The sequence below is a fragment of the Acartia tonsa genome, chromosome 7, assembly GCF_053477335.1.
Source record: "Acartia tonsa isolate MP-2025a chromosome 7, ASM5347733v1, whole genome shotgun sequence".
NCBI classification, from domain to species: domain Eukaryota; kingdom Metazoa; phylum Arthropoda; class Copepoda; order Calanoida; family Acartiidae; genus Acartia; species Acartia tonsa.
Genome location: NC_137266.1, coordinates 22,355,832 through 22,375,018, shown reverse-complemented (window position 1 = coordinate 22,375,018; position 19,187 = coordinate 22,355,832). Strand labels below are relative to the sequence as shown.

Below are 19,187 nucleotides of genomic sequence, written 5' to 3'. Positions count from 1 at the left end.
CAAGTACAAAAGCTGACGTTATGATTAAGTGTAAAAAATTTTCGTTGATCAGGTGGTGCAAGTGGTAATTTGACTTTAAGAAGGGGGAGTAAACTTTCTGCTGTGCAGCTCCACAACCATTTACAATTTTCATTCTTTAATCTTTTTGGCTTTGAAACTTATTTGTGAATGTTTTCTGATTATTATCCTTAAATTTATTAAACTAAAGTGGATTTATGCATAAATTGAACAAATTTTATCCTTATATTATAAAAAGAACAATTGCAACTCTTTGTTGAAGTTTTACGTCTTAATTATGATAATTTTTATTTATCCTATTTTTATGAAGTTATAAAGTTTTTTTTGTCTGAAGTTTAGGATTTCTATAATTAGAGAACTGATATGATTTTTCCTAGGGAAGCACCACATATGTCTTGTGTTGGTTTTAGGCTATTGTTTTTTAGATTTGAGCCTCGATGGTGCATTTTATGCTATATAATTTTTATGCCCCAACTTACCCCTATAGAAAAATAGTTTTAAATATTTGAGGGAAAGAGGAAAAGTTTTCCAGGGGCAATTTCTCTTGTTTGCGTTGACGACCCTTCCTCATAACATTCGATCATTGGACCTATATGAAGCTCCACTGTAAAGGAGATCAGATCGAACCTATAGCTATATCTGTTCAGCGGTTGGCAATACGTAGACACACATACACTCGTCCCAAACCATCCAGGGACATCTATGCAGCTTCTTTAAAATAAACGGCACAGTGCATGGTTAGCGAGATTTTATAAGACAAACATATTAACAAATTACTAAGGACTTATTATTGTATTATAGACAGCAATGAAGAAAATATTTGGTAAAATGGAGGGGAGGAGGGAGGAAAAAACAGAAGGTGAAAAAGTAAGTATTTTTTTAGGCATTATTACTTATGATGTCAACTTAAAACACGAAGTAAAAAAAAATAATGAAACCCTTTTTTGTTAGTGTAGGTAAAGTAACATTCTTTTTAATTAAAACAAAGGTTATGTAAAGAACATAATATTCATTCAAATAGTTTTATCAATAGGTCTTATTATTAAGTTTATACAAACATATTTTTTTTTACTTATTTAAATTAATTAAAATGATTGTCACTGTCTTTTGAAACTTAGTTTTATTATTTTTCATTTTATTATGTTTTGAAATATACCTAAACTAAAAAGTTGCTTTTTGTTAAACTTTATAATTATTTTTATTTTAGGCACATAGTAGTTATATTGGTAAAAAGTTCATAATTGGTAGACACACCGTTGTAATTGAGGTAGGTTTTATTTTTTATTTGTTTATATTTAATAAGAATCTCAACATCCACATAAGCGAAGCCTATAAATAACCAAGTTAATAAACACATTAATAATGAAAAATAAGATGATAATAATTGCCGTCTCTTGTATTAGAAATAATTTTTCTGTTGTACTTTTTATGCTTTATAAAAAAAACTTAATATATCAAGAACAAGAAATAAGTATATCATTCTTACATAAAGATTAAAGAATATTAAGTTACAATTCTCAGTTTTCTCATTTCCTGTTTCGCCTAACACTATATTATATTCGATATCTCTTACGTTTATGTAATTAATATTAGATATGTTAAACTGGAGATTTAAATTTAAACCTATAGTTCTGCCTATAAGTAGAGCATCAATAGCTTTTGACAGTTTTGTGCTCGACATGAACTTTGAGGAAAGATTAATTTTTATTTGGATGATATTTGCATACTCAATCTCATAGTTAATCATTCGTGTGATCAACCTTTTTAGACTGTACCTAAATAAGATTCTTTATTTTCAGGATGTAATTGCTGAGGGTGGCTTCGCTATAGTTTTCTTAGTCAAATCTATGTCAGGAAAGTGTCTTTACATAAATCCCACTTATATATTTGAAGTCAGGATTAAAGTTGTTAGCTTAGGTATTTGAAAGCGTTTTTAAACATATTATGTAGAAATCAGTACAACAAAAAACCTCTCAAATAATGATTCATATTAAAAAAAATTTCGGTTGTCTCGATTTTTTCAAGTGCAATGATGGATATTAACTGTACGAAACTGCAGCCTAAAATCAACTTAATAATGTGTAATACCCTTGCCCTTATATTTACATCCTTCTCTTACATTTGTTGAATACCTATGTAATGACATTCTTAAACAGGTTCAAGATTAGCATTAAAAAGAATGTGTGTTAATAACGAGAAAGATTTAGCTGTATGCAAAAGAGAAATTAATATTGTGGTAAGTTTTTAGAAAATAATAAATTGTAATTGTTCAAAAAAGTTTATGGAGCAATAATCTGTCCCCTTATTCTTGGGGAGTGGAAATCGCCTTCACCACCCCAAGTCCAAGGAATCAGTTTTAAAATGTCTTTCAATTCCAATGAAATGCTTCTATAATGATAGTTTTAATTTCTTATTGATAGTCCTCATTCATTAGTATAGTAAACCTGTAAGAAAAATTAGGATACTTATTTTAATTATTTCTTAGGCTACCTTTCAAACAAGCATGACAAAATAAAATTTTAGTTTAATTTATTTTCTTGTTTTAGTCAAACTTGACAGGTCACAAGAATCTGATAGAATATGTTGACTCAAGTGTGTCTAGCTCGGATACTGGGGTACATGAAGTTATGCTGCTTATGCCTTATCATAAGGTGGGTGCTTTTTTTCAATATTTTTTACATCAAAATACCTAAGTCCTACATTTTAAAAGAAAAGTTTTTTCCTTTGATTTTAATAATTATCTTTTTGGGATGCTTAACACTTTAATTACCGGGAACTTTCCCTATGGAATCAAAATTAAGATGAAATATTATACAGGGCCGGTGAATTGATGTACATCCCCAATTATGTAACAAAAAATTACCTTTCTAGATTACAATAAGTGGTTTTAGCGTTAGGAACTTAATGAGCCAACCATTCTAAATTCCATAAAAGTTCCCAGAGTGTAGTGGTTAAGCCAACTAATAGATAGAAAAAACGTTACAATAAAACTTTGGGGACTAGTTTAATAAACATCCGCATGTCCCCTTCCTACATGTGAAATATATCCTTTTGTTTTAGGTGCATGTGTTACAATTAATGAATGATAGATTAACTACAGGTTTCACTGAATCTGAAGTTCTTGATATTTTCTGTGATGTTTGTGAAGGTAAAATACTTTTTTGGTAATAGATTTATTATCCTAGATGCATCTAGATGGTCAGTTAGAATCAATAATCGGTGCAACCTAATACGGAATTCTAGCTAACTAACATTTTGCTTATGTTTAATCACGTATGATTCAATACCATAATAAGAGCGACGACATTTTTGAACAATGTCATTGGCCTTAAGAAAGCTCTTTGCCAACGAATTATACTGTTTATAAAATTATAGCTGACTTTTAATTTAGATGTAATGAAAAATAACAGCTCTTTCGTACCATAAGTGTATTGAACACATTAATAACAATATGGCCGGATTGTTACTACAATGGGTTACGAATTGTACAAGTTAAGTTCCTACATTCTACAAGAAGTACCTATTGTTGGTTTGTCCCTTCTTCTTATTTTATAGTCTATCTTTTATGAATGTTGTCATCTTTGTTAGTTAGATAATAATGTCAAATAATTTGTTCTTGTGCCGTTAGAAAAATTTAACATTGATTTCTGTTTAATTTTAGGTCTTGCTCGACTACATCATTGTCAGACACCTATTTTACATAGAGATCTCAAGGCGAGTGGTTTTTAGTAGCGCAGCTACTCTATATGTTGAGAATATGCGTCCCACATACATATTTTCATTAGTGAATTATATTCTTACTTAAACTGGTTATATCCAGAAAATAAGAATTTTGAAAGAAATACATGTGGTTATTATTATAAAACTTATGTTATACATATAATTTCTTGTAAAGCGTAATTTCAGATTGTGCGTAATAATTCCTACATGTTTTAGAATTATATAAAAATTAGTTTCATATGTTGCTTTATAATTTTATTATTGACACTGACATTTACTGTAAGAATTAGATTTCATGAACAAAATTATAAAAACTTAAGGTCAAGCCTTTTCTATCGTTTATCTTGCTTTAGCAAACAAAAGATGCTCGACGCTCGTCAATTTTTTTATATACTTTTAGAGAAAAAAGGCATACAGCATGTTAAATAAGATAGAAAAAATATTCAGGATTTCAGCTGCTTTTTTTAGGGGCTGCCATAGCATTTAATAAGGAAGCCCCACAAAGACGACTAGAATCAATAAATATTTTTTTTCTTCAAAATAATTAAGTTGTTCGTTGAAGTTGATTTTCTCCAATGCCTTATTACATTGGTGTTATAACACAGTATCTTACCAATAGTGGCTGTTCCCCCAACTAGGGGCTCTGTAAGAGAAAGATAAGTAGGAGGGGACAAAACTTAAGCCTAAGTTAAGCTTCGCTAAAATTGTAAACCCAAACGATTCAATTGAATCGTTCAATAGTTATTGAAATCTTAAGCTTCAGACAAAATATCTTTACTACTTTATATAACAGAATTAATATTTTTTTCTTCAGGTTGAAAATATATTACAATCTGAGCATGGACATTATATCCTGTGTGATTTTGGTTCTGCAACAGCCAAGGTTCTGGATCCGAATGTGCATGGTGTCAATTTTGTAGATGAAGAAATTAAGAAATATACAACTTTATCATATAGGTAAGAGTGTAATGATTGGCATCTTTTAAAAATACATATTGTTTTTGTTAGAAATGTTGAACTATAGTTTCAACGTCGTTGCTCACTTTTCAGGGGGGAAAATATCGACCTACCCTCTTCAAAAATAGATAAAACCATCCAGCTATCCAGAAGGGGCGTGCACAGGGATTCACCAGGGAGATAGGGATGAAGCCTTGTGAGGATATAAAAATAGGAAATTGAGTATCCTTAGCAATTACCACCTGTCATCTATTATAAGTTTCAATGTAAGAAGAACCTAATCGGTCCAGCGTGTAAAACTGTCAAAAGAACAGACATTTTATATACATAGAGAGACATCCTATTACTAAACTAATTGTTATTTTTAGAGCTCCTGAGATGATTGATATTTACAACGGACAACCAATAACCATTAAAGCAGATATTTGGGTAAGTTTTTTTATTCATATCAGTTTAAAAACTACAAGGATCTTATACATCTTAGATGATAAAAAAATAACCCCTTTTGTAGATTGAAAACTGTTGGTTAAAAAGTTTGGACACTAATAGTTAAAACCCAATAATTATAATTTAATTAAAGTGCCCAAAGTTTTTGAGCAAAAAAATAAGAAAACGCGGATATGAAACTTTGATTACGTACCAATGCAATCTCCTCTCTCTCCATTGATCCCTTTTCATATCTTTGAATACTTTTAACAACCTACTTCCACTCAAATTAGAATGATAAACGCGCGTCTTCTTTGCACTAGAAGGTTTTGGCTATTTCTTCTGTACCTAGAGGAAAGGCAAAACTGAAACCCACTAAATGTAGTGTAAAAAAAACAGCACATCTTCATATTGATCCCTAAACGCATATGATTAGGTACCTATAGCTTTTTTTTTATATCTTTCCTAATTTCAAGACATTTCTAGTTAAAAGAAGGCGTTTTTTAAAGATTTGTTAAGCATGACTAATAAATCAAGAATTTGATTTTGTGCGCAATTCCTTATTATGTGCAATTTTTATATGATACTGCAATATTTTTGTCATCATTTTGGCGTCATTGTTCATGTTCAACCTTTTTTATGCTCATGAAAGCTACTTTATAACTTACACTTGTGCGTATTGAAGCAAAAATGTGATTTGTTTGGATGCTATCAAGAGGACGGATTTTTAAAAAGTGACATTGAATGAACATCTATTTTGGAACTTACTTCATCCGTTAGTACGTCTGTATTACTCTGTTTGAAATAGAATATCTAAATTATAAAAGTATAGTTATCTCAGCTGCTATTTAACATAGACTAAATACAAATTCTACAGATTGAATTCATTAGAAAATGAATGAATTAGGAAGGAATGGATGTATAATATGGTTATTATGACAGGGGAAATTTTTTTTGTTAATTTAGCTGGCTAACATGGGACTCATTAATTGGTCAATTCGTTCAACCAGTAGTAGATAAGGGGATGAGATAAAGGATGTTGATGTAGGAAACCATTATTTTAGCCCGCTGCTGGTTTTATTTGATTAAAGAACATAAAAATTTGGTGTAAGATCGAAGTACCATTGCTGTTGGACACATGCGCTATTATACCAAGGCGAGGTTGTATCCATTAAAAAAAAAAATTACACAGAACAAACCCAGCATTAAAAAATATATTTTTTTCAGGCTCTTGGATGCATGCTGTACAAACTGTGCTTTTTTACCCTTCCCTTTGGTGAGAGCACCCTAGCTATTCAGTCAGGAAACTTCTCTTTCCCACCTAACTCTAAATATTCTCAGGTATAACTTCAGTTTGTTGGAAAATTTCTTAAATCGAAAAATTTGGTGGTTTCCCTTCTTTTTTATCTGGATCACAAATTATGGATGTGTACCTACACTAGAAATGGATATAGAATACACGTGGATATTATGACGGGAAAAATTGGTGTCAATTAAGTTTGTTATCATGGACATCACTTATTAATCAGTTCGTTCATCCAGTAAGAAGGGAGGAAATAGGGTTAAGACAGACAACCAACTGCCTTTTTTTCAATAACCCCTAAATTTACAGAAAACTTTTCTTAATGATATTTCTCACCAAGTCTGACATATCTTTAGCTATGTTTAATAAATAAAAAAATATAGAAGTAAAAAAACTTTTTTAAAAGTTTAGCTGATAAAAAAAAATCTAATTTACTTGATCATTAATATTTTGTTTTAGGATTTACATAAACTTATCAGATATTTACTCAACCCCAACCCTGATCTCAGACCAGATATTTACCAGGTAATCATCTTATTTATTTTAAGTATTATTAATGTCTTTTTGTTCGTGAAGATTTAAAGCACCTTATCAGTTCTAAATTTTATTGGTGGTTTTGGGTTTAGGCTATTCTATTTTAAAATTTATAATTTTAAAATACATGGGGCTCGGCAACTGTTGATATAAAAAAATATTTTGGTTATAGACTAAACAAGGCCTTTCTTATTTTTCAAGTGAATAAAATAATATCTTTATTGTTCTCATTTTACTTCATTAATTACCTAGTGTTTGTTTATTACAATTAAATATACTCCTATGATAAAGAGAGAGTTAAAGTTTTTATGAAAACTAATGTTTTATTTTTTCATATTTAGGCAGCAACATTAGCATTTCAAATAGCTGGAAAGAAGAAATGTCCTATTCAGAATCTCCATGTAAGTTTGATTATTTTAGTTAAGTCACTAAATATTAAAATTCATCCTTAGTAGCAAAGTGAATGTTGTTCTTACTGTTACTGAACATTAACATCAATAAAACAATGATGACAAAAATTTTGAGATAGACAAATATAAAAGCAAAATGAAAAAGATAGAATAGTAGAAAATCACGAAATATTTGTGAAAATTAATACATTTGTCGGCGTTCTCCTATTAGAAATTTTTTTTTCAATTGAGAAAATTTTAGTACCGCTCCCCCCGACAACGAACTACTATTCTAGGTTAGATTATAGGCTAGGGAGCGGAGCGCTGCGGCCATAGTTGTTCGTTGTCGGGGGAGGGGGTACTCAAATTTTCAAAATTAAAAACAAAATTTCTAATAGGATATTATTCTAAGAGTATATGGGGTATCTTCACCAAAAAAAAAACATTCTTAGATAACAGACGAGAAAATCACATGTCCTATTTACTTTGCTACTCGTGGATGTGATCATCCTTGCTATAACCTAACTCAATGCCAAATTTCTTACAATTGAATTAATTTCAGCACAAAGAAGTTCCAAGCTTAAGTAGTTTAAGCATAGAAAATTCACCAAATCCCAAAGAAGCTGAGAAAAAATCTAACCAGGAAAAAACACAAAATAGAATTTCAATAAGTTTTTAGTTGCTTTTGCATTTGTGATAGTGATTTAAATATTGAAGAAACATAGAAAGATTTTCTATTGAGATTTCTCACTTTAACTGGGTAACTAATAGTCCGGTCCTTATCATATCAATCCCCCAACAAGATAAACAAACATGTTATTATAAATCCAAGGTTATGTGTCTTTGTCAAAGTTTCTGTAAAACAACCGATTTGTGTGGTATTTTATTTCTGTACCTACTCATTCTTTACTTTATTCAAATGTACCTAAATATTTTGCATCATTCATTATGAAATAATATTGATGTGTTATTATCGGTAGACAACTGGTTTGCAGACAACCCCAGGCAAAGCAACCCTGGTATCTCCTTTCTCTAGTCCTAATGCTGTTCCTTGCGATACTAAAACTTCGGTCAACCCAAGATCTAGACCAAAAGGTAAAGACTATTTTAGAATTCCAGCTAATAAATGATTTGATATTATGTTATATCCGAAATATTTTTGGGAAAAGGATAAAAATAACGACGGACGCATTAAAACTTCCAGATCACGCGCTCTATTCTGATTACAAAAATATTGTAATATTATGAAATTAATATTATCACAGACATTCCAACGGCGAAAAGTTTTAACATTTTATAATAAGGTATTTCTCCTAGGTATTAGATTTGATTTACTTTTTTTCAGCTAAGGGAGCATTACCAATGCCACTGAATCCGAATGGAGTAGGTCAGGATGATGGAGGAGGAGTGGCTGCAATAGCTATCTCTGCTCCACCCGCTCCAGCAAATACTATTGTTCCACCTCCACCAACTAAGGTATAGAATTGTTCTTGGTAATTCCTAAAGATTTGTTTAGATAGATATAAACCTTTGAGAAAAAAGGTGCTTTTATAGTTTCAACTACCTAATTCATATTTTTTTTTGTACTAAAGCCTCTAAAAATGTTTTAGTGTCTGCCCTTCTGAAATAAATTTGGCTTTCTATTGATTTTTCTTCAATTTTTAACAATTGCCTTTACCTTATTTCAAATTGTGTCCATTTACTTATTGTTTAAAAGTTAAAGAATATTAATTCCAGTATGGCTTCAAAACCGATTAATATCCAATCAATTGGAACAAATTCACAGCCACACTGAAAACTTATGTATAGCATCGTATTGCAGACAATAAAATTAGCTTACATTTTAACATCTGCGGAAAGCTGTCTTTAATTAGTATTCTTAGGTCTTGCCACCAATTTAGGCATACAAATCATAACAATGATTGTCTAGGTTGTTCCTGGTGTTGTTAAGGTTCCAGGTACAGAAATACCCTCTGTTTCTTCTTCCCAGTCAGCATTCCAGCAACCACAGTTTATACAGGTTCGATCAATATCAGATTTTTTTTGGGGGTGGGATTTGTTTTAAGAGAATAAAATGCAGGAAAAGATAATAAACAATGCCCGTCTTAATTTAATATCTTTCCCCTAAAAATGTCAAACAAAAGACTTGGAAGAGTTTTAATTTTTCATTGTACTGTCCTTGAATCCCTGTTTTGGAGGGGGGCTAATTCATGGCTGATCATTAAACGGACCCTTTAATTGACGATATTTCTATGTCTGTCTGTCTACATAAAGTTTTGCTTATCTTGTCCATTATCCACTTGATCTTTGCTTGTTTTTGCTGAAATTAGTAGAAAATATTCATCATAAGTTCTATGGGTTTTGTATGTTTTTGCATTTACATTTTCATGGGAACTAATTTTGTTTATGACATTTTATTAAATATTTTCAGCGTGGACAGCCGGTAGCCGTTAGTCAACCCCTTAGCAAGCCCCCAGCATTTCCTACAGGTCCTGCGCCAACAGGAACTCCTGGGCCGCGTGGTTCAGGTCTTCAGGCGGCTGCAGGACCGGCCAGCCTTGTCATTGAATCTCATTCTGGTGAACCTGTCTCTTTGAATCCTTTTATTAATGATAAATTTCAGGTAACAAACATAAAATTTTATTTCTATTGTTGTCTAAAATATTTTATTTATTATATATATAAAGTATAAACACAGTTTATTTCTTTAACATTTTTATTGATGGAATACAATTGTTTCACTATTAAAATAGATCATCAGTTCCAATTAAGATGTATAAAATAAGAGTTAAAAAAATATATGTCCTTGCATTTTGAATCCTTTTGATAGACTAAATAATAAGAAAGAAGTGTTAGAAAATTGTACCCCCTGCAGGGTTTTTTGCAACTTACATCCCACATGGGCTTGGTGACATTCTTATGTCACATTGCATGCAATTTGTTTAAAGGTTTTAAGTGAATCATATGGGAAGGTGGGTAACTTTAATTTACGGTTCTGAAAAATTTGTAAATGATTTAATTTAATATGTTTTAGGATATAACTATTAGTGGGCCTGTCAGTTTATGTAACTTCCCTTCAGATTCTTCTAATAAGGTAAGGTTTATCTTATAGTCTAATAACGGATGCTATCCTCAAAATTCTTAGCAATGAGAGAACCCTTGGCCCTACCCAACACATAAAAAAAACAGAAAATAAGAAGGGGGAAGGGGAGGGGGCAACCCTGCTTCCATATAACCTAACCTGAAGTAAAACACTAACACATACAAAATTACACCCCCCACCTTTTAATTTATTTCAAAATAAGGGAAGGGGCTGATAAAAGGATGACAACATCCACACAAGTAACAAAGAATTCTATACCTACTATAGCATATATCAATCCAAAGGAAAAAAAATAATTCAAGATTTAATAAATAATTGTAGGTTCTGGATAGGAATAGTAACAACTCGTCAAGTTCTGGACATCGAAGAAATGCTTCTGATACACAACCTTTCCACAGGTGAAAATTATACCTACACAACAAACATTTTATGACCCGACATTTGGTATCCTTTAATAAAAAGTAGTAAGATCTCTAAAATACTGGTTCGAATTAGTTGTACTTATTTTGGGTGGTTTTAGGCTATTTTCCTGACTTCCCCAGCCCTTCCCTAGTGGCTAGGGTCGTGGCATATAGTACTTGTTAACTCCTAGTAAGCAACCAAGACTGACTGCAAGAACTCTTTTGTTTAAGTCATCTCTGTGCTTGAAGGTGTATGCCAATGCATTTCCCTTACTCTTAGTTTAATATCAAGCGCCGGACACAGTAGTAGCTTTGTAGGTATGTCTTTCATATGACGTGGTCTTGTTTATACTCAAATTGTGTTGTAGGTTGAATTACATCTAAGTTATTTTATCTGTTTCAGCACAAATCCCTTCCTGTCAAGTGATTGTTCCCAAGGGTTGCCTACGCCCGCAGAATCTAATATTCATCCTGCACATACCACTAAGTAAGTAAACATGGTTTTGGTGCATTCTCCGAAAGTTCCTATCGAGCACTGACTTCGCCCCCCGCCCCCCTACTTTTGAAATAAATTAAAAATAAGTATCGGTTTAGTTGTTTCCCTACGCCTAACCCATGCGGGGTTAACCAGTACCTAATATAACCTAACCTAGCCAGACCTGAAGGAATATACAAACAAAAACTACTCCTTCACCCCCCCCCCCCCAACACTCATTTTGAAATAATCCTTCTTTGAACCATGCAGTGTAAAAAATGAAAAATAGCTACCAGAACCTATATAGCTACAGAATATAGTGTTCTAATAGTCATTATCACCCAATTGGAAATATTTTATGCAATTTTTATTTTTAGAAAAGTTGGATGGAATCCTTTTGAAGATGCAGTCAATTTCGGCTCTATGTCTGAAGACAACATTTTTGGTGAGAAATTTAGTTCATTTTTTAAAAATACCTACCTAGAGCAAATCTATTTTTTAATAATAAACAAAAAAAAATAAATGGATAGTTTCAAATAAACCATAGGTAATTATTTGAATTTCTAATATACATGGTAGAAAATAATAATGACTTTAACTATAGTTCAGGGGTGTATATTCTGCACAAGATTTATTTTTTTTCCCCTGCTACAAAAATTTTTATTTTTTTTCCCCCCTAGATTTTTCTTAAAAAGTAGGGGGGAAAATAGAAAAATATTTAAAGAACTCTATATTTTATTTATTTTATCCCTCCTACCACCCATTTTTTTAGTTTTTTTTAACCAAGGAGAGGGGCGAAATGGAAAAAATGTTTTCAGTTTTCTTAATTTTTACATTTTTTTTCCCTCCAACCACTTATTTTTTATTTTTTTCCCCCCCCCTGAGCAGGGGATCCCATGCAGAATATACACCCCTGCTATAGTTATTTCAAGATCATAAATGAATATAAAAACTTTATATGAGATTTTTCTCTTGAAACTATAGGTACCTTTTAATATATATTCTTAATTTTTTTAAGTCGAAATATTTACAACTTGTTACTAATATTGATCATAGAAAATGTATTTTTACTGATCATAGATAAAATGAGCAAATAGATTGTCTCAACCCTCTGTGGCCGACTGGCAACAAAAATAACATGTAAATATTATAATAATATATGTAATATAAATAGCTTAGAATAATATTGTAGAATGCAGGGCTCGGTAGCGCGCCTGTAAGCCTTAGGGAAATTAACCTTTTACAATTTTAAGTCAGCTGGAAGTCTTAACCTTCCTAAATATGGCAATCCCTTTAGCAACAAATTTCCAAAGCACCCAAACAGGTTTAAATTTGAGGCTTAGTTGCGGCTGAAGTGTGTCTGCCGAGCCCATGTATAATGTTCAGAATTTGCTAGTTTTTACTGTGGTATTTCTTTCAATTAATATTTTTCTTTAACCCTTTAAATTTTTCTCCTAATTGTGTCAATTTTAGCTTTTTACGTGTTATTGAAAATCTAATAAAAAGCCCTTTTTTGCTCATTTTCTTTCTTGCTCTGAACATCTCTAATGTTTTATGGCTCCTAAAAATTACTGACTACGAGAACTTAACATTATTCTATCACCACTTTTTGATTTAAAAAAAGTTCAAAACACAATACCTAAAAAAGGGTATTTATTATGTAGTATCATAACTTAAATACGTTGATGTTTGAAAAATTCTAGAATTGTGAATGAAAACTGCACCAAATAATGTGTTCCAACTGCTTATAGGTCAAGAATTTGACAGAATGAGGTTGGGGAAAGACGAGGACTCAACAAATACAACGACAAATGATAGAGCTCCAAATAATAATAGACGAGATCCATTTGGCAGTGCGCCGTTCATAGCTACAGAAAAATTATAAAGACCTTTGTCTCAAAGTCCTTTTAGTCTACAATATACATATATGTGTTAAATGTTTTAATATGGTTATTTTAGAAAAGGTTTGCATCAATTTAGAAAACGAAGGAAGGTATTGATTTAAGTTGCTTTTAAGGCGACTGCTTCATGTTTGAACTATAAACCGTATGGTTAGAAGCAGCCTTTTAAATCGTCAAAAAAAACCTACCTTCGTATTTTTGAATTGATTTCAAAGTTCTTAAATAATAACCGTTTCTTAGATCATGCTTTTAATATACAATACTAAATTCAAATTATGTATTTACAAATAGAACGCAATGTTAGTCAAAATTTAATACTATACAGTAACTTTGATCACGATTGAAATTATTAAATTAACCAACTAAATTCCTATTGTAATATTTCCTGAAATACCTATTTAAGTCAATACAAATTAGGTGAATTTTCTTTAAAATTAAGATATATTGTAAAAATCTCTGTTATACAGAGTAAAAAAAATATTGGTTCCATTACTGTTTTATTGAATTAATTTTAAACAATAGTCTTGGTATTTATTTTATTGTATTTCAGTTATTTTTGCATTTATTTAAATTAATAGGAACTTGTGCATTTTACGGTAAAACATTGCTGGAAACGATTATTTTGAAATAAAACGTAAGAATTTCAAAACTGCCATCTGCCAAACGGCTGAACTTTCAAGTTCGACACGTTGTCGTTAAAATCAGCATTAGAAAGCCTACAAATAATTTGGAATAATGCACATTGAGCGTTTAGCTGTAGAAAAAACGTGTAAATTTTTTTTTGCACATTCAGTTTTTAAGTATTTGTTATTTCAGAATATTTGTAGACATTCATTTAACGGTTATAATAATGTGCATTTATAATAAAATATGTACATTATACGTTCAGCCATTTGGGTACTGGCATCTTTTAACCTTCAGAGGTTTTTATTGTTTGAATAATCGATTAAAGCAACATATAAATGTGAAATGCACTGGATCCAATTTTCAATATTAAATCTATGTATGTATAGATCACGAATGAGATTTTGACATTGGGCTGTTTATTCTACCAGTCCCCAAAGTCTTATAATAAAGTTTTCTTATTTAGGTATTGGTCTAACAACCTTGGGGACTTTTAATGGTTAGATTTTGATTGTTTGGCTCATTTAGTTGAGTATTCCAATGTTTTAACCACTAATTGTAATCTACTGGTATTCTTATTTAGCTTATTATACTTGTAATCTCATATTTATTTAATTATTTTATATTTTATTTATACAACAAAGATATTAGGTAGATTTAGTTGAGACAAAATCATTTTATTTTTTAAATGGCATCAATTTGTTTAAAGGCAAGTAACCAAAGATAAAACATAAGCCCAGCCCTGTGAAAATTTTGTCTAGTATGGATAAGAAACCAATCAATATCTGGTGGATTAGAACTGGTTCTCAGCCATACCGAAAAATCATGTATAGCATCGTATTACAGACAAATTTCCACGAATATGAAAATGTAAATCATAAAATTAATACCAGTTTTGTTAGATCGGGACTTTGGCCCCTCGGGGCTAACAAAAATTTAAAAATATTTTACTATCCGCGGAATGCTGTCTATCATACGATGCTAAAAATAATTATATTTTAATTCAAAGATATAAATCATTTTTCTTTCAAAGAAAATAGCATTTTATGATTTTGCGTCTACTTTTTATGTGATATATAATGATTAATTTAATTTTCTTAGTTTTAGAAATTAGGGGTTTCATGCCAAAATCATTGCAGAAAAGACATTTTGATATTCAAAAATTAAGTTTTATGTCTTCTTATTGATGTAGTTAAATGCTTATGATAAGTTAAAATGCAAAGTTAATTTAGCTTTCTGAAAATAATTTTCATTCAGCGCAATTTTTTTTCTTTTCTGTGTAATATGTTAAAGTATGGATAAAAAAATAATGGGATATAAGCTGTTTTGGACAACTTTTTAGCTTCTATCGTAAATCTTTAATAGTTGTACTTAGGGACATTGTGCTATTACTAATTTTGGGGAATTTTGATTGATTCGTTCATTATGTTGAGTGACCAAAAGTTTCAACCACTAATTTTAATTCAAGGAGAGGCTAATATTGTATATCATTTTTGGGATGTACATTAGTTTATCGGCCATTGTCTTTTCCATTTATATACCTTAGTTGCATCTAATGAGACCTGCAGATTATCTGTTGTAGTCAATACTCAATATTTTCGGCCGTATGGCTGCTGGCAGCGTATAAAGTAGCCCAAACACTTAACTTTTTTTTCGACGTTATCCGAATAATGTAATTTTATCAACGAACTTCATATCTTCTCTGTAATTGTCATGTTATAATACATTTAGATTTGGAGATGTCTGAATTTTGCCAAAATTACATTCACTACTTGTAAAATTAATACCTATGATATTTATGATGCAAAATTGATAAGGGGGAGGGCATTTCTTACCACTTAGGTCGAATGTAATAAATGTCATATAATCAAACTTAGAATTTTTGTGGTCAATAATTGCCTACAATTAGTTTTTCTCAATTGAAGGTTTAACTTAATAACAACTTGAAATTTGGACCAAAATGATGAGAAATTAACCTAATCCCTGTCTTAATTATATATATAAATAAAAAAATGAAAACTATCTATCTAGTTAAATCTATGAATCTTACTCCTTATTTATTCACCTATTTTAAAAACTTCAGATTCTTGTCCAACAATGTGATATAGTTAAATTAAATTATTATTTTATCCAGTTAATACACATGTGTGTAAATATTATTTAAGAAATTAGAATATTTATGCATATTTTGAAAAGATGTTATTTTAGTATGAATAAAATTTTCTTCTCGCAATTAGATAATTTGTTTTATTTTTATTAGTATTTAGGTGCTTTCCCGTAAAGTGTCTATCAAACATTGAATCCTTTCTCATTTTTTTAATTAAAATGGAAATAAGGGAGATAAGTTTTTTGTGTTACCCCTGCTGGGGACAAAAATCGCAATTCTTCCTGGCTGCCCTTTACCCAATATAACCTAGCCCAAAGCAAAACTTACCCACGAAAAACTATCCCATTCTCCCTTAATTTCAATTGATTTTAAAAATGGGGTTTAGGTGGTTTGACTTGCCACCTTGAGGGTAACAACCAACCAGTGTTAGTATATAAGGTATATCTGTTCCTTCTTCACAGTACATAATGTCATGTGATGGTTTAATGCTATTCTATTTTTAAATTTCGGTAATTGGATGGTATTAGGTTATTTTTCTGCCCCCTCCCTACATCTTTGAATACAGAGGCAAGGGGCTCAGCCACTATTAATAGTAATAAACACTCGGTTTAATTACATTCTAACCTGGTACTGAAGGATATAATTAAGATTCAGGAAAATTAGTCAGAAACATGGATATATCATAATAATTAAATTCTCTGCCTTATTGAGCACAGACCCCCACTCCTTAATTTAATTTCTAAAAATTAAGAGTGGGGGTTGGTTTCAGACCAAACAAGCCATAATAAAGTTTTTAAGCCAACGTGTTTATAAAACTTTTTAGACAAGTTTACATGAAGCTTAATTGTTTGATTGTCAGAAGGGTGAATTTTAAAAGAAAAAAAATAACTCCATAACATTGCTATTTAGTAATTAAACCTTATTTTTAGATTCAGATGCATATTTTGGATTTGTATGGACCGGATGTGAAATAAACAGCCTTTCATATTCAAATTATGGTGATTTCCAAAAATGGCAAAAAGAACGCTGAAACTCCCCACCCTTATAAAAAATTTAAAAACTTATTTCTATAGTATATAATTTACTACGCCCGTTGATAATACTGCAAAAATATAGATATTAAAACTTTTATGACATATGGGGAAGGGTTAAGTGTTTCAATAACATTTTCTTGATCGATTTATGACCACTAAATATCTTCTCTTTGAAACAATTTGATCGCCCATTACTGATTATTGTGAATTTGTGCTTCGCTAAGTATGGATGTTGTCTTCCTTGTCAAATAGCTCAATTAATGTTTTTTTACGTAGGGGCAGTCGAGATGGTGGGAGTTGAATTCGACCCCCCTTTTTAATTCTAGTTTATTTTACTTGGGCGATTTCTCTTGGGAGGGTTGTTAGTTATACCCTCTCCTAAAATGGTTATAAACCTTCTCAGGATATATAAAAAGCTACATTTTCAATAAGAATGACATAATTATCACAATATTTTGTTGATATAATTCTAGAACAAAAGTTTGAAATGGTTCGTTGTCTGTGAAAGATTGAGTGAAATGACTGGACAAATTTGATTTGTTGTCTCAAAATTCTCATTTCAGATTGTATATAACAATTTAACAGGGATCTAAAGGGGTTAGACACTGGCCGATAAATTGATTTATATCCCCAATTATGATACAAAAAATTACCCCATCTGTAGATTATAATGAGTGGTTGAAACGTTTGGACACTCGACTAATAGACTAATCAATCAAAATTCAAAAATCCCCGATGAAAATTAAAAACGTTGTAATAAAATTTTGGTGACTTAATCATATTAGTGCCCAATGTTTTATAAACAAGTCCGTTCATTCGTTGGCTTAAAACTTTGAGTACTTTTATCAAATCTTGATTGAAGTTGCCTAAACAGGAAAAATGAATATATGTGGTATTCGGCAACCGTGAGCCATGCATATGGCACCCCTGACCGGGGTTCGGTGGAGGGTTAATGGCCCTCCCCCGAGTCCTGGGGAAGGGGTCTGACGACCCCCTCCCTATGCCTAAAATTAATGATTGAATCTGTCATGTTTTATTATGGTTAACTGTATTCTTAATTCCCCCCACCCTTTCCAGGGATGGGGGATCATTATTGCCCAAACTGACTATTGTATATGTATTATAATGCTTTTATGTTATGATTATTTATTCCTATCCATGTAGTTATTGTTTGTTGTATATAGCTTTAGTATCCTTTAAACCTTCAATAAAGTGACAACTGAAATAGATGTTGATTATTATCTAGTGAATGCTAGAGAAGCGTAGCTTCTCTATAGTAAGGTGTCCACGTCTGTCACACTGCCGTAATCTAATTGGACTCCGGTGTCTGCCATTTATCCTCGGCGGATACCACAACTTTTGGTGACAGCTGTGTGAGATTACGGCAAACCACAAGTGTAGAGCAGACGCGCATCTGAGGCTAAGGTACTCCCAGCAGTGAAACTGGCAAAACTGACACAAGCAACCTGAATTACCCACCCTGGACAGCAAAGTCTAACTCTGCACCCGGCAGTTGTGGAAGCGAGACAGCGAAACCTGACGAAGAACCGCGAGAAGCGCCGACATCTAACGGAGAATTGAGCGCTCAAAGGGCTGAAACAGGCCTGCGGACCGGCTGAAACAAGCCAAATAAGTGTAAACGGCTGGAAATAGGCCAACTTTACTGCAAGAGATAGCAGGATCCGAACCAGTGGCGCTAGCAGGACGGGACATTCCCTGCCGCCATCAGCCGGATTTGGATCAGCGGCGCTAGCAGGACGGGACATTCCCTGCCGCCGATAGGCTGAAACACGCCACATAGCTGCGAGCTGCGAGCCAACATACGAGTGTAGTGCACCAAAACAGAGAAAACTACGTCAACTCCAAGTATCCTGAGAGGCTACAACGCAGCCGCCCATCTAGAAAAAACAGATATTATATCACATTGCAGGGATTACCACCCTGGTGTGATGGCTAAACAATAGATTTATGAGCAAAGATTAGCAAACAAATTGTTGTGTTGTGATAAAACTAAAAATAGAACAGGCTTGGATTTATTGTGTATTGTGATAACAACTAAAAATAGAACAGGGTTGGTAAACAATCTGTTATGTAATTGTGATAAGGACACAAATAGAAGCTAAATGTAATATAACAAAGCCCCTGATACACAATCTAATCACCTCAAGCCTACAGCACAACAACAATACACCCCT

General features: G+C 31.8%; 1 protein-coding gene across 8 annotated transcripts; it reads left to right on the top strand.

The window, feature by feature from the left end:
* Positions 1 to 95: 95 nt before the first annotated feature.
* On the top strand, positions 96 to 16,087 carry Nak (Numb-associated kinase). 8 transcript variants are annotated; one of them, XM_080167896.1, is made up of 25 exons: positions 96 to 885; positions 1,226 to 1,285; positions 1,818 to 1,873; positions 2,176 to 2,254; positions 2,565 to 2,669; positions 3,079 to 3,166; positions 3,680 to 3,732; positions 4,553 to 4,695; positions 5,064 to 5,124; positions 6,349 to 6,462; positions 6,884 to 6,949; positions 7,300 to 7,359; positions 7,910 to 7,990; positions 8,328 to 8,442; positions 8,693 to 8,823; positions 9,278 to 9,367; positions 9,779 to 9,970; positions 10,382 to 10,441; positions 10,772 to 10,848; positions 11,255 to 11,338; positions 11,704 to 11,771; positions 12,407 to 12,466; positions 13,078 to 13,275; positions 13,468 to 13,644; positions 15,583 to 16,087. In XM_080167896.1, exons 1-22 carry the CDS (start codon positions 826 to 828, stop codon positions 12,421 to 12,423), a joined length of 1,860 nt encoding a protein of 619 aa, XP_080024022.1. In that variant the 5' UTR covers positions 96 to 825; the 3' UTR covers positions 12,424 to 12,466; positions 13,078 to 13,275; positions 13,468 to 13,644; positions 15,583 to 16,087. The 8 variants fall into 8 exon arrangements, with proteins under 8 accessions (XP_080024022.1, XP_080024021.1, XP_080024023.1 ...); XM_080167895.1 differs by having other exon boundaries at positions 13,078 to 13,290; XM_080167897.1 differs by having other exon boundaries at positions 13,078 to 13,290; positions 13,443 to 13,644.
* The last annotated feature ends 3,100 nt before the right edge of the window (positions 16,088 to 19,187 follow it).